The sequence below is a fragment of the Hermetia illucens genome, chromosome 5, assembly GCF_905115235.1.
Source record: "Hermetia illucens chromosome 5, iHerIll2.2.curated.20191125, whole genome shotgun sequence".
Lineage (NCBI taxonomy): Eukaryota > Metazoa > Arthropoda > Insecta > Diptera > Stratiomyidae > Hermetia > Hermetia illucens.
Genome location: NC_051853.1, coordinates 5,477,480 through 5,492,617, shown reverse-complemented (window position 1 = coordinate 5,492,617; position 15,138 = coordinate 5,477,480). Strand labels below are relative to the sequence as shown.

Below are 15,138 nucleotides of genomic sequence, written 5' to 3'. Positions count from 1 at the left end.
GTCTTATCAAAGATTGGACGGCAGGTTCGCAAAGTATGTTGTGTAAAGGGAATGTGGTGTCCGGCATATGGGAGCGAGCTGAATCGTACTACACACACTAACTATTTCATGGCAGCTCAAGATCAGCACTCGAAAACCATCCAAGAGGCGGAGAATGGATACTACGTCGGGCGTAGCACAGGAATCTATCCAGGAGCCAGATCTCCGAAAGGATTCTTAAGATAGTCTATTAAGGCTCTACATGTTAGAAGAGTCGCGTCTGTTTGCACTGTAGATTAGGTCGCCTAATGGCAAACTTAGCCGACCCTATCGGGAGACGGTTTTCGTGAGTGCATCGCGTGGAGGTTTGTACTGAAACCCTTTATAAGGACACAGATTGATAGCTTTGCGTTAGTCAGAACTCTGATCGTGATCGCCGGGAATGATTCTCGTTAGTCTCTTTGGTAAGACCCGAAACACTGTCTATAAACGCGAGTGGGAGTACAAACGAGGGCTGATTGCTCGTGAAAAATGTTAACATAACCTGAATGAGAGACAACTCTGTTGGAAAAACCATTCAAAAGGGACTACGTCGATCAGAATCCTTTTTTTTGTGAAAGGTGGGTGAAATTTGTCTACAAATCTTTGCAAACACAAGGGAGCTGTTTTCATACAATATTGTCAGAGAGATGTTGAGGAGCCATGACAAATTGAGAACTTCTTGTTACGAAGAAGATTGAGCTCGTTGGGTATGGGGACCATATGGCAGGGTTGTTTTTACTCAATAAACAACCTTCTTCCACTTCACTCCTGTTCGTGAAAGAAACCACTTGATTTGAAGGCTCCCTAAGGCGAAACATCAAGAGTGTTAGCTAGAAATGACATGTCCAAATGTCTCCAGGCTGACGGGGAGGTGTTTAGCTTTTAGTTTTACGGCTAATACCCAGTGTGTAAACCCATTGATAAGCCTTACCAAACAAACAGCGGCAGGGAGAGGCTGCCTTTAATCTCCGAGCGGATAAGGAAGAACCTTTGCATCTTAAATCTTTTAGACTAATTTGTCTGACATCCTTCCTACTGAAAAACTCTACAAACATATTACGTCATAATTTGGGGCTTAGCGGGCGGAAGGTATACTTCTAAGGATCATTTGCCTTTCAGCAAGACAACGACCTTAAGCACATTCCATTTACTACCAACGAGTGGTTTCTATAAAATGTACCTCTAAAATTGCTGACTCACAAAGACAGTCCTGACCTGGATCCAATTGAGAAATTTTGGTATATCTTCGACCAAAACAGCAGGAATTCGACATTATAGATTACCAAGTGTTATTACAAAAGAAATAGATTGCAATTTCGTCTGAGACAGCTCGTCAGTAGGTTATCTCCATACCACGTCGTCCATGATACACAAGCAATGCTTATCAAGTATTAGCTGCAGTTTTTCTTGTTCTTTTTTTTTGACCATTTTCAAAGTTACCACTTCTATGTTTGTTCGACTCGGCTTCTTACATTATGACTTCGTCTTCCCCTCTTCTTCCCATTACTATTTTCATTGGTCTTAAAAATGAAATGTTCGAATACTTTTTGACTTACTCAATGGGGACCGAATAGACCACCGTCGACTCCGGCAAGTCACATGTACTTTGCTGAATTAAAAGAGTTCTTATCTGGTCTGTATGGTTTTATTATTTAATTCACTTAGATTAGGTGGTTCTTACCATTCACCCTCTTTCTGTACAACTCCATAGCAATGTCTTTTACCATTCCTCTCTTGTACTTCCCCGAGGCGGTCATAGGTAGGCTGTCCACGAAATAAATCCCACCGCGCAGCTGCTTGTGGTCTGATAGGTGACTCCTCATGTAATTATGAATATCCTTTTCTGGGATAGTTGAGTCCTTACTGCGTACAATGACGGCGGCTGGAAGATCAGTAAAGATTGGGTCCGGGATTCCACAAACGCAGACTTCACTAATACCCGGGAGGCCCAAAAGAAAACTTTCTAGTTCACTTGGTGAGAAATGGAAATTTTTATATTTCATTATTTCCTTCTTCCTATCGACTATGAATAAGAACCCGTCATTGTCCATGTGACCAATATCTCCAGTGTGGATCCAGCCTTCGCTATCTAAGGCAGTACCAAGATCCTTTTCCCGGCCATAGTAACCAAGAAATTTGTATACGGTTTTCACACAAATCTCTCCATTTTCATTAGGTCCCAATGCAGTACCTTTATCGTCCACAATTTTCACTTGAACGTTGTCAACTAGTTTTCCAACTGAACCAGACTTGAAAGGATTCATATTAGTGCTTACAGCTCCTCCTATTTCTGTTGATCCGTATACAACTGATATTCTCCCATTTGGAAGATACTCTTCCATTTCTCCGCAGAGTGCAGGTGAAACCAGACTACCTCCGCAATGATAGTCGCGAAGGCTGGATAGGTCCCTGGTTTTGATGTTAGGACATTGGAGCATCAATGCTAGTTGCGATGGCGGAGTTATGATAGATGTAACTCGGTATCGTTCTATTAAGCCTAGCATTAACTCGGGAGTGAAAGGTTGACTAGTGATGATTCTTGTTAGACCGCGGATGGTTCCTACAATAAGAGATAATACCCCTGACAACCAGTACAGGGAACTGAAACATAGCAGGATGTCGGTCTCTCGGAGAAACCTAAAAGAGGAAAGAACTGTCACGAGAAGTTCGAAGAATTCACTTTTTTGAAAATTACTTTAAATTTCCATCTTGAAGTAGAGCATTATGTGATAGGCACACCCCTTTGGCGGGTCCAGTTGTCCCTGATGAGCAAACAATCATGGCAGGGTGATTTGTGGCATCTTCGGGTTCATTGGGTCTGCAATTTGGAATGTATATTCCTGACTTGCATTTGGTGGTATTCTACATAGTTTTGGCAGACATCTAAGTTTAAAGGACCTAAATCCGTGTTCTTCTTTTTTTACCTAAATTTTTGGGCTTCTTCATCTGTAACTTGGTCTAAGATTTCATCTACTGAGGTAGTCGTCCCTTTTTCATGTTTTCCAGTTACAATATAGATGGTGGCGGTATTCCCCAATATTTCCATACAATTTTTGACTGTCAGATATACGTCAGCATCACAGAAAACCAGTTTAGGTTTTGTAAATTTGAATATGTTGATAATTTCATCTGATAGGAATTCAACATATAAATTTTTTATCAATATGTTACCGTTTGACTTAAAATTGTCACCCCGCTACCTCACCTTTACTGAAAGAGGTATCCACGGCATTAACTGGCACACCACAGAAGAACAGTCCGAAAACAAGTGGAGCTAGGTTTTCCGTGTTTCTGGCTATAATTCCCACCACATCCGTGTTTTGTAGATTCCATCTATCCATGAGATAGTATCCGAATTTATAGGCTCGTAGCAAGATCTCGCCATTCGTAAGTCGCACTCCATTATCATCACAAATCTACGTGAAAGGGACGAAATTTTTTTTGTGAAAACCGATAGTTGGTTGGACTCTACTGACGACAGCGGGGACTTACTTGACCAATCTTTTTAGGATTACGTTGCAAAATTGATCGAATCAGTTCACCAACGGATAATTTTGAATTATAAATTTGTTTCACTTTTCTACCGGACCAAATCTTTTTTTCGGCGTTAAAGGAACTTTCGAACTGAATCATGATCGCTTTCTTAGATGTATCTGGCTCTTAAGAAATGGGGATGGAGCTGAAAATTATTTGTTGAATTGATAAGTAAAAATTTGTCAGGCCTTTTATACCAGACCTCTGAGTGCACAGAAGTAAATAAAATCATAGGGGAGATAACAATATGAAAAGGCATAGTCATCCTTTGCTGCTGAGATGGTTATCTGCTATCTGAGGTCGCTTCTGACGGCTCGGAAATTACTGTAGTTGTGTGCGGTTTTTTTACATAAATCCCATCGAAAAGTCAGTTAATTATTACATAATTGATTGTACCAATGGTACGTGCAGTTGGAAGCATTGTGCATTTATTGGATTGAATGATATTCAATCTGAAGAAATTCATCCCATTTTTAAGGGGTAAGTATACCCTAGAACGATAAAAATTATGTAAACTAAAGCTCTTCTAGGGTAGGACAGGTATCAGTGGCCGCTCCGAGGAGCCCAATTAGCGCTTTGGTGCTCCGTTTTGATGCCAAAAACTCCTAAGACCGTGACTGTTGTTATGGGAGCAGGGAGGCAGAGTCCAGCTGGCTCGGATCTTCAGAGCCAGCCTGTAGCATTCACGAAGGAAAGCAGCTCTCCGACCCTGCAGCTAGAAATCTCTCTGAGGTCCTCAAAGAATGGTTTACCCAGTGTCCGCAGCCTGATTCTAGCCAGAGCTGGGCAATCGCAGAGAAAGTGCATGAGGGTTTCCCTTCCTTCTCCGCAGCTTCGGCAATGCGAGTTGTAGGGTATGCCGAGCCTAGCGGCATGGTCCCCTATGGGTCAGTGCCCAGTGCAGACCGCCGTAATTTTGAATGCATTTGCACGCGTCTGGCACAGGAGCTCTCGTGATCGGGCTGTGTTATAAGCGGGCCAAATTTTCCTTGACTTGGCACAGCTTGTAAGCCTTCGCCATCTCAGGCCTGCGGCTGCTAGGTAGTGCGAGTAGACTCGGCTCCCGGTAGCCGCCAGCAGAATACCGACTGTATTCGCCGAGGGACTGTCAAGAGCAGAGCCTTGCCTGGCCAGTCCGTCAGCCCGCTCATTCCCCTCTATGTTCCTATGCCCGGGAACCCAGAGGAGAGTGACCTTGAGCGTGTCGCCCAGATGGTTGAGCGCATCTCTGCACTGCCCCACCAGCCGGGAAGATGTCGTCGTTGAGTACAAGGCCTTGATGGCCGCTTGGCTGTCGGTCAGAATGGCTATGTTACGCTTGGGGCTCGAATCACGCTCCAGCCATCGACAGACTTCGAATATCGCCAATACTTCCGCCTGGAATACACTGGCGAAACCTGGGAGACCATACGACTTGGATACACCGTGTGTATTCGAGAAAACTCCCGCGCCGACTCCATAGGCCATCTTTGATCCGTCCGTAAAGAATACCGTGTCATAGTCTTGCAACACGTCGCCGGTCTTCCACTTTGCCCTGGTTGGAAGGTCCACAGCAAAGTTTCGCGTGAAGTTCAGCTTGCGTGTGACATAGTCCGTGGGGGATGCTCAGATTTCTCGAGGTATTTCATCTAGGATGTTGCTGCGGCCGTAGGACTTCGCTGTCCAGCATCGGGACTCACATAGTCTGACGGCACTGCACGCTGCAACATATTTAATGTGGAGATCTAGGGGGAGGAGATGCAGGACTACATTGAGAGCATCTGCTGGGCAGGACTGCAGAGTCCCAGTAGCACCCGTACACGCGGTTCTTTGAATCCTATTAAGGTTGGTTCTATTGTATTATTTCTTCAAAGCCTGCCACCATACAATAGAGCCATACGTTAGGATCGGACGCACTACAGTGGTGTACATCCAGAAAACCATCCTCGGCCGGAGACCCCATTTCTTGGCAAAGGTTCTCTTGCAGGCATAGAAGGCTTCTTAACCCTCAGTTCAATGTTCAACCTCCAATTTAGCTTAGGATCCTTCCATGATGTCGCTCATAGTGGGCAGAAACATCCCTGATACTAATATCACCAAGTCGTCGGCATACGCCACCACCTTCACCCCGCTTCTGACCAATGTACGTAAAATTTTGTCCATCACTATTAACCAGAGCACCAATGAGATGGCACCACCCTGGGGCGTGACACTGTTCACAGCTCTGGTCAAGTGGTTGCCTCCCAGATCCGACTGGATTATCCTGGTACTCAGCATGGATATAATCCAATGCGTGAGATACCCCTCCAATCCAATACCGGTCAAGGCGTTGCTAAAAGCTCCCTCTATATCCAAGAAGGCAGCTAGAGTACCTGCTTGTGCGGTAATAACCACTCAACCGTCCCAGTTAGTGTGTTCTCTCCATAATCGTCCTTAAATGGAGGTATGAAACGCGCTGTAGGGTCTTCAACATGATAGAGGTGCGGCTGATTAGTCCCTGCCCGTTTTCGGTATGAAAACCACTCGTGCGCGTCTTCAAGAATGTGGTACATATGCCAAAGAGATAGAGCTCCGATAAATCGAGATAAACCATTGCACAACCCTTTCTTACTGCTTCTACAGCATGACAGGCATTATGCTATCTGCGCCTGCTTGTACTGCCGCGACCGCTCAACCGTGCCAATTACCTCGTGGAGGGCGGTTTCTGTGGATTTTCCTTTGAGGTAGGCATGCTGGGACTTAGAGAAAGGCGTCCTCTCCATAATCGTCCTTAAGTGAATATCCAGGACGCGTTCTAGGGTCTTCAGCACGAAAGAGGTTAGGCTGATTGGTCGGAAGTCCTTCGCGGATTCATGACCTCGCCTGCCCGCTTTCGGTATGAAAACCACTCGTACGCGCCTCCAGGACTGCGGTATGTATCCTAAAGAGATGCAGCTCCGGTAAATCTCAACAAGCCACGGCACAACCCGATCCTATCCTCGGTGATTACCGATTTGATAGTCTCGCACAGCTGGGGTTGCCGCAAACCCTCCAAGCAAGGTTCTGACTCACAGTCCTCCTCGTTTGAGGGAAAGTGCGTTTGAACCAGCAGCTCCAAGGTTTCGCTAGAAGATTCCGTCCAGGAGCTTTCCGACTTTTTAAGGATCGATGGGCTCTTATGCTCCTTGGACAGAATCTTACTGAGCCTCGCGGATTCACTAGTGCTTTCGATGTTCTGACATTAGTCCAGCCAACACCGCCTGTTCGCGGTCCTGATGGCCGACTTGTACTTCTGTAGGCAGTCCTTGTATGGCTGCCAGTATTTTTGCCTGTAGCAGATGTTGAAGATTTCTTTGGTCAGCTTCCTGAGGTTGGAGAGATCTTCATTCCACCACGGTGGCAGGGTCTTTTTGCTGTGCTTAGTAGGGCACGAGACTTTAAAGGCGGTATCAAATGCCTTCTCCAGAGCCCCGACCTTTGACTGTAGTTCGTCTGTCGTGCCAATCCTACCAATTTGCGCACCGGAGAGTTTGTTCTTAATTACCTGACCAAACTTTCTCCAGTCTATCCCCCTGGGGTCTCTAAACGGCTTGGAGACCTCTGCGGCGAGATCTAGACTGAAGAGTATCCAACTGTGGTCAGAGAAGGATCTCTGGTCTCCAGTCCTCCACCCTAAGAATCCCGTTGTCGGTTATTAGGGTGATATCAAGGACCTCCTCCCAACAGTCACAGTTCTCCGAGCAGGAGAAATGGAAGGTTGGTGTACTGCGCCTGTTACACACCGATTGATAATAATAAAATCAAAGAATGACTCACCTCTTCCGTTGATTTCGGAGCTGCCCCAAAGCGTATGCCTTGCATTAGCGTCGCAGCCTATCAGCAGGTTGGCTTTCTTTGTTGCTATGATGTTCGTCAGATGTTGTAGTTCTGCTGGCGGAGCTGATCGGTCGTGAGCCATGTAAGCCGAGGAAATATACACGTTCTCTACCCCCGCCTGCTCCAGCTTGACCACAACTAAGTCGCTTCCGACCCAGGGCTCCTGTATTAATGCGATATCGATGTCTTCCTCTAAGAGGAAGACAAGCAGATTAGCCGAGGCGCACTTCGAGTGCTGCAGATTTATCTGCGTTACCCTCAGCATAATCCGCTTGCGTGGGGGGTTCGTCAGTCCCCGTCGGACCGTCGATCGTCATCTCCTCTAATAGCTCGTTGGCGGCGTCGATTGGGTCTAGGTCGTTGTCCGGTTTTGCAGAGCGGAACACTTTTTCCTTTGCATTCCTGACTCCGAACCACACTTTACAGTCGGCCTTTTTCAGTGCCTCCAGGCACTCCTCGTTTATGTGGAGTAGTACAGACTGGCTGTTTGTCTGAGGTTCCTCCTCCATGATAACAACCCAGTCGTCCATGGGAATCCCGGGGTTGTGAAGGCGCAGGAATTGGACGAGCTTGTCCTTATCCATGCGGATCTTCGGCAACCAGATGCGAGCGACCGGTCTCCTGGGAATCTTGTCGTAAGGGATGATCTTGAGCTTAACGTCCTCGCAGGCGTCGCTGATCTTAGCGACGCACGAGCCGAGAAAGTCCTTAGAGAACTGGTCCATGCAAGCTATTACGTGGAACCCGCGGGCCACCTGAGATGAATCAAAGTGGGGAGTGAGTCCCGGGTGTTTGCCTCCGGTTTCCACGAGATGTTCATAGACCATGCCCGACAGCCTAGCCTCAACACTGGTCCACACCTCCAGCGTTAGTTTGCCGCTAGCAGAATTGCCATCCGCCAGCGCCACCCGTAAGTGACTCCTGACCACATCGCTGAAGGGCTTCGCAGTACGTGGCCCGCCGGCTGACGGTTGCTGTACAATTTCCTCCGTATGTTGTTTGGCGTCTGCGCTCTTGCCCACTCTGCTCCGTTTCTTATTTGGTTCGACCTCGTCTTGAGATCGGTTGCGTTTTAGAGCGATGGGCTTCGCTTTCTGCTCGTCAGCCCGGCGTTTGCTGTTGTATTCATCAACAATCGCCTGGTATTTAGCGAGGTCTTTTTCATCCCGCTCGTCGACAGTATCGGCCTCCTTATTCTTGGCAATCTTGCTGAGAATATGCATGGCCTTCTGGTACTGACTCTTGAGCAGGACACCCGTGGACCTTCGCTTCTTAGCCGGCTTCCGGCGACCAACATCCTTGTCGGTTTTCGCTTTCGAGGGATCCCCCGACGCTGAGGGCTTCGGATCAGGAGTACTATGTCTGGTACTCGCTACACCCAGCCTGACGGCAGTGGGTTCCAGGCTGGAAGCCACTAGTCCGTCTGACGCCTCGCTCCGGAAGGTCCCTGCGGTTGGTTTCAGCATAACGGTGCTACGGCTGGCACCGAGTGTACTGCTCTCGACGGCCACTGTCTCCCGGCTGGAGGCCAGCAGCTCGTCCTCCGATGATGCGCCAGGCATCATCGCCTCCTCTTCTATCGTCGTTTTAGTTTTTTTATTAATTGAGTCCATGTCTTGGTCCCACGAATAGTCCAAGAAGAATGTCCACCCTGGCTGGCCCGGCCACCAGGGTAAGGGTCTTATTTGAAACTGAAGGTGCCCAAGGTATTCAGAGTTCGCATACTAAAGACTAAGCTCCCCACTGGCCACGCAGCCCTCGGCGTATGCTGTTCCACCTTGGCTTGGGGTCCAATTAGCACCTTCTCCGGTGCAGGGAGGACGATCCCTGGGCTGTTGCTTGAGTCCATCCCCCCGCCAGATCTACTTGCCCCTAACACATGACCAGCGGACAAGCAGATCCTCGTCAGTTGGATGAGCCTACTCCCAGCCCGGCCCTACACACTCTTGGCGCGCCTGAAGACGATTTCCAGCGGCCACCACGCGGAGGTCGTGTGAGGACTTGCCTAATTATGCAACTTTAACCTGAAGCATAATCAGACCAGGCCGCCTTAGAAGGAGTAATCCGACCAAGACTCATAAGGAACAAAGCCCTCACCTGGAGAAACTACCGTCCAAGCAGCTTGGACACAACGTGCACCATTCTATTAAAAACACAGTGAGAGTCATAAGGGTCTCTTATAATAGGTCCCAGGAAGAGGAAGTAGGTCCTAATGAACCAGCCGAAACCTGCTATTCCAACAGTGTCGCAGGCGACCCAAGTGACACTGAACCTTAGTGTTAGCGACCTGCCAGCAAAGGTAATCTGCAGACGCCTAAGAGGGAAAAAAGTACCTAAGCAGTTCCGGAGAAAGGACTAAAAGCGCGGAAGGTAAAAAGTATGTGCCCCAAGTACAAGCAATCGAAGGGAAGTTTAAGGGGAACAAAAATAGTGGATGGACGAAGGTCGTTAATAAAAAGGCGAAGAACAAAGCAAAAGTGTGAATTCGCCCATGTCTTACGCGGAGATTCTAAAAAAGGTGAAATCTGACCCCAACCTAAAAGATCTGGGTTGAAATATCAGCAAGATCCGAAGGTCCCAGAAAGGCGATCTCATGTTTGAGCTAAAAAAATCCTAGCCCAAGCGGGAGCGACGGCTTCCGCTTTCAAGTGAAGAACATGGTTGGGGAGAATGTCACACTTCGAGCTCAAAAACATCGTCGGGAAGACGGGGAACTAGAGATAAGCATGAATAGGACAAGGAAGTTTTCCTTCTATTCTTTGATCTTATTCCTGTTCGATTAGGTTCGATTTGTCTAGATAGAATTTGTCATTTTTGTGGGTCCCGATGTTTTTGTAGGTCCAGTTCAGCTTGGTCTGTGAAAATTAACTTGCTCAGATCTAGGCAGGTCACTGGGGGATAGTGTCTATTGTGATGACTTTTGAAATTCGTGGAAGCCAGAAAGAACATCCAAGATCAATCTGGGCTGACCTATCCCAAAACCTGAAGAAAATGGTAAATTTGACTATGCAGTCGGACATAATCTTAGTGCAGTCCTATTTAAGTAACACATCAACACACGCTTGTACAGCTTTGTGCTCGCTAGGCTTGCAGTTGTGAGGGTCCTTTTCGACACACCCAAAAAGGAGTTTTGTGAACTAGACAGAAGGAGTGAGTAGCTCCTTAAAAGTAGTGCGATTCAACATCATATACATCCCCTAGATGGCAAACTCGGGACCAAATAGAAATGGAGGTGCGGTCACAATTCAGACCAGCCAAGGTTTCAAATTGACAGTTCGGTTGGTTAAATGCATACCCATATCCTTTTTTTGAACTCATATATTCGAAGCCAACAAGACCTGAAGCCGCTTTCGATTACTGTGCTCCAGGGCAGATATGAGGCAGGGTTTGACGTTATTAGGCACTTTTTTAAAATTGGAGATCCGCCCAGGGCTGATGAGGGGAGGATGGAGGGGGTGGACTCCCCCGGGTTCGGAGTTTTCTCGGGTGCCTAGAGTAGAACTTTCAATGAAAAGAAGGGATAATTGGAGGGCCCGGATAATTTTCACTGCGCCTCTAATTTTCTTTCAAAGACTCTTCAGAATTTTGCGAAAACTACTCAATGTGGAAACATTGCGATTGGTCGACATCGCTAAAACTTCTCCATTTTTTTTACATGTTCGAAAAAGACGTTTCTTAATTCAAAGAACTATCTCCCTCTCCTCGTACGATGAGGAAAAATAGTGCAGTATGGTATGCATCTAGCCGTTTCGCAATAGTAACTCATTGTCTACGCCGATCCGTTAGGCACAAATGCATTTACTGGCACGTCAAGGGGAAAAAGGGGTAGTTTCAACCCTGTAATTGCATTTTACCTCTTTGTTACTTTAAATTCGCATTAGTCTTACCATTCAAAAGTCAATTTTTCAGAAAAAATGCTTTCCGATTCTCCGGTACTTTGCCCCTTAATTTTATAATCATGCCCATCTCATGTGATAGGCAAGCTTATATGGGAGATGAATTTATAACGTGTGTGCAGGGTAAATAGTAGAAATTATGTGTGTATATAATGCGGGAGTACTGTCCTCAAACATTGACTGGAAGATTGGTAACCGCTGAGTGAATAGTAGATTTTTATTTATGGTAGGAAATGTAAATATGGAATTTTACAGCTTAGGAGTCATGATGAGTATCGAAAAAGAGGTTTGATAGATAGTGGAGTTATTGAATTGCGAGAACCTTATTTCATAGAGGTTAAGCAGTTGTGAACTGCGATGGGTGCACATGTCCAGGAGTTAGTTATTTTTATACGCACAGATAAGTATCGATCTTTTGTCTGAGTTATAAATGGGAGTCATCTATTAGAAGCTATCATTTTGATTTAGTTTACCAATGGATCTGTTGAGGTTGTCAAAGGAAGATCGGTTCATTGTATTCTAACTTTCAAATTAGTAACTGATTTCCAGTAACTGAAGCTTAAGTTCTTTCTACTGCTTAAGACTGTACAGTGTCAAGTATAGAAACCAGTTATTCGCCAATGTGGATCTTGTGATTGACACTCTAGTTAGGCTTTCGTGCTGGCTGGTGTCAGCATTCAGTAAAATGGGAGACCGCAGTAAGGGGTGATGCCACATTCGGAGGGCGATTTCTTTTAGAATTCAATCTAATTATAACATTATTTGATTTTCAAATACATTTTAGTTAGAGTGCCGAGGCAATCAGTTTAATTCTACTGAAACTAGTTGTCAGGTTTCGATGTTTGCAGGGAATGTGCAGGTCGCAATTGTTATCTGTTTTTTAGAGAACATGAACTACCTAAGGCAAAAATTGTGAAATTGATAAGTGTTTGATGCAAAATGTGTGGAATCTATCAAGAATATGCTGTGGTTAACGATCAATCCGGCATCATTTTGAGTTTTCAGTTGCACTTTTATTGTTATGCGACATATGGGGCTAGCTGAGTGAATTAATGATTAGCACTTTCTATTTGCGGTTGAAAGGCATTATATGCCTCATCATCGTGCGCCGCATGGGAATGGGAGAAACTTATTCTCACCGGAGTCTAAGAAAAAGCAAATCCAGCGGCAAAGGGATAGGGATGACGTGACCCATGTGGTTAATGTATTGATGTGTTGATGGCGCTTAGATGGTTTCCCCATGTGACGAACCATAAGCAGCTCTGCAATGCCACATGCCCGCAGCCATGTGCTCGCAACTACCTGGACCTTATGCATGAAATTTTGGTCCCGAAATTACCGTCGCGGTCGAAGTTGGGCAATGATTTTTCTCTACCATAAAATTTGCAGTCTCCTTGTGGTGTGGACACCTGTGTCTCGTTAAAACCTTGGAAGGGTTAAATAACGTTCGATGTTTCGTCAGTATGAGGTTGGCGAATAATCGTTTTGGTTTTCCGATTTCTAGGAGCTTTTTTCCTACAATTAGTTGTATTAGACTCTGTCGTAGACAGAATCAACTTGGAGAGCCAATTATGAAAGATCAGCGGAAAAGTTGTCCAAACAAGCAAATCAGGCTGTTGAAAACGCCAGATATGCAGCAATGCTGAGAAGAGCATTCAATAGAAGGGGCTTGCCGAGCTACTGGTGGGACGAAGAAATAAAGGAACTCAGGGTAAAATGCCAGCATGCTCGAAAAATTGAAAGACTAGACGTTTAGACAATTGAGGCATGATCTATAGAAAGCGACCAAAGAAAGTAAAAGCAGAGAGCCTTAAAAACCTCTAAAAGGAAGCTCATGCGAGCCCCTGGGCGCAGCTAGCAAAATGATGATGTCTAAATTAAGAGGAGAAAAAGACACCGCGGGTAATCTGTTTGATGATGCTGAAATCAAAGATGCAAAGATCGATCACCGTGATTGAACCAATCGGAGTAGCCATTACAAATGTGGAAGAATCGTGGAATCAAATGAAAAACACGATCCACAAAGCGGCCTCTGCAACCCTCGGGGCCACGAAACCAGGTAAGCGGTACATCAACCGAGATACTTGGCTTTGGAATGACGATGTCCGTGAAAAGAAATGCCTCTACCACAACTTTCACGACGGGAAGAAACGAAAGCGATCGCTCTCACTCCTGTTTGACAACCGTATTCGCGGAATCGTCGAAATAACCGTGAATCAAGCCGGATCTGTCAACTGACTACTGACGCAGTTACTCATGGAGGAACGTGAAAAGCATCGCCATCTGGACACTGCATTTCTGGATCTGCAGAAAGCATTTGATCGTGTGTCTGTTAAGGGATGTGATCGTGTGTCACACGAACTCATCTGGTATACTCTACGACAACACTAAATACCAGAAGACCTCGTGCGTTTGGTTTAATTGCTCTACCACGATCCGAAAAGTAAAGTTGGAAGTGTGACGGATGTATCAAAACCGTTTCGTGTCTCTGTTGGTGTTCATCAAGGAAGCGCCCTCTCACCACTCCTCTTTGTTCTTGTTATGGACACCTTCACACGGGACATCCAACGTCCAGGCCCTACACAGTGCTCTATGCAGATGATGTATTCCTAGCATCAAATAGCAGAAATGATCTCGAGCAGCTTGCCAAAAATGGAATGATTGCCTCATTCAACACGGTCTCAAATTAAATCGGAATCAAATGGGATTTTTGACGATCGATGCGATAAAACAGGCACAATCACTGTCAGTGGCAGTGACCTGCCAACAACTGAGCGATTTAAATATCAGCCAATGGCGAACTGCGTTATGAAATTGCTTCACGCATTAATGCAATCTGGATAAAGTAGCGTTCAATAACTAGTGTTCTTTGTGATCGACGTATCAACGAACGTTTCAAATTTAAAATTTACCGCAATGTCGTCCGTCCTGTCGCTTTCTACGGTTCTGAGTGTTGGCCTACTATGAAAGATAATGAACGGCGTCTCGCGGTAATGCAGATATAGATGTTACCTTGGATTAATGGCGTGACACGTTTTGATCATCGATCGGTATGGGGTTATACCGATCGTGAAAAAACTACGTGAGAGGCGTCTTCGATGGTATGGCGACGTAATTCACGCTAACGAGAATTCACTTGCCAAAATTGGTCTGAACAACGAAGTCGATGGTAAGCGACCAAAAATCGGGTCGAAAAAACGGTGGCTTGATGCGCTGGATGGGGATTTGAAAGCCTCGCGATTTCATCCAGGTTAGGAATTTGACAAAATAAAATGGCGAAACCGATCATGACGAGAAAAAGAAGGAGCAGCCAATTCAGAGATACTTCCTTGTAACACTGAAGTTGAATTGCTCAAAGTGTGTAAGAAAATTAGCGACAAGAAAGAGCTGGGATTTAATGACACTCCGAAGAAAACAAAGAAAGCGTGCCTGCTGTACACCATACAGAAATGCCTTGACGAAGTCATGTTCCCTAACACATAGAAGTAACAGAACGTTTGATTTTGTCATAGAAAGGAGACAAAGGACCCTCAGATCCATCCTGTCATCATTTAATATGTCTGGTGCTGATGGTGCTGTGGATCGAAAGAGTACTGAGCAAGCATAGCCAAACGATTGGTGGGAACTTCAACAAACTGCTTAACAAGTCGAATATAGGCTAGTTGGGTGTCCTACTAAGACGACTATCAATTGCTGTCATCATTAAAAAAACATGACAGAAAGTGGATTATAAACAATGACATCAAGCAATTCATCAACGTATGTCCATGGGTTGAAACTGCGGATAAATCCCTGGTGATTGGCAACGTGGGGCATGTATTACGCCCCATACACAAGAAAGAAAAGTGGCACT

At 45.7% G+C, this 15,138-nt stretch overlaps 1 protein-coding gene across 1 annotated transcript; it reads right to left on the bottom strand.

Annotated features, from left to right (window-relative positions):
• Nucleotides 1-1,660: 1,660 nt before the first annotated feature.
• On the bottom strand, nucleotides 1,661-3,756 carry LOC119657500 (probable 4-coumarate--CoA ligase 3). The gene is made up of 5 exons (XM_038064434.1): nucleotides 3,514-3,756; nucleotides 3,227-3,437; nucleotides 2,946-3,150; nucleotides 2,717-2,839; nucleotides 1,661-2,658 (listed from the first exon to the last, which is right to left on the bottom strand). Exons 1-5 carry the CDS (start codon nucleotides 3,652-3,654, stop codon nucleotides 1,683-1,685), a joined length of 1,656 nt encoding a protein of 551 aa, XP_037920362.1. The 5' UTR covers nucleotides 3,655-3,756; the 3' UTR covers nucleotides 1,661-1,682.
• Between the last annotated feature and the right edge of the window lie 11,382 nt (nucleotides 3,757-15,138).

Coding starts and splice junctions, on each gene's coding strand:
- LOC119657500 (XM_038064434.1), bottom strand. CDS start 3,654: ATGATTCAGTTCGAAAGTTCCTTTAACGCCGAAAAAAAGATTTGGTCC. Junction 3,438..3,513: donor ATCCTAAAAAGATTGGTCAA/GTAAGTCCCCGC, acceptor CCTTTCACGTAG/ATTTGTGATGATAATGGAGT. Junction 3,151..3,226: donor GGATACCTCTTTCAGTAAAG/GTGAGGTAGCGG, acceptor AATTCCTATCAG/ATGAAATTATCAACATATTC.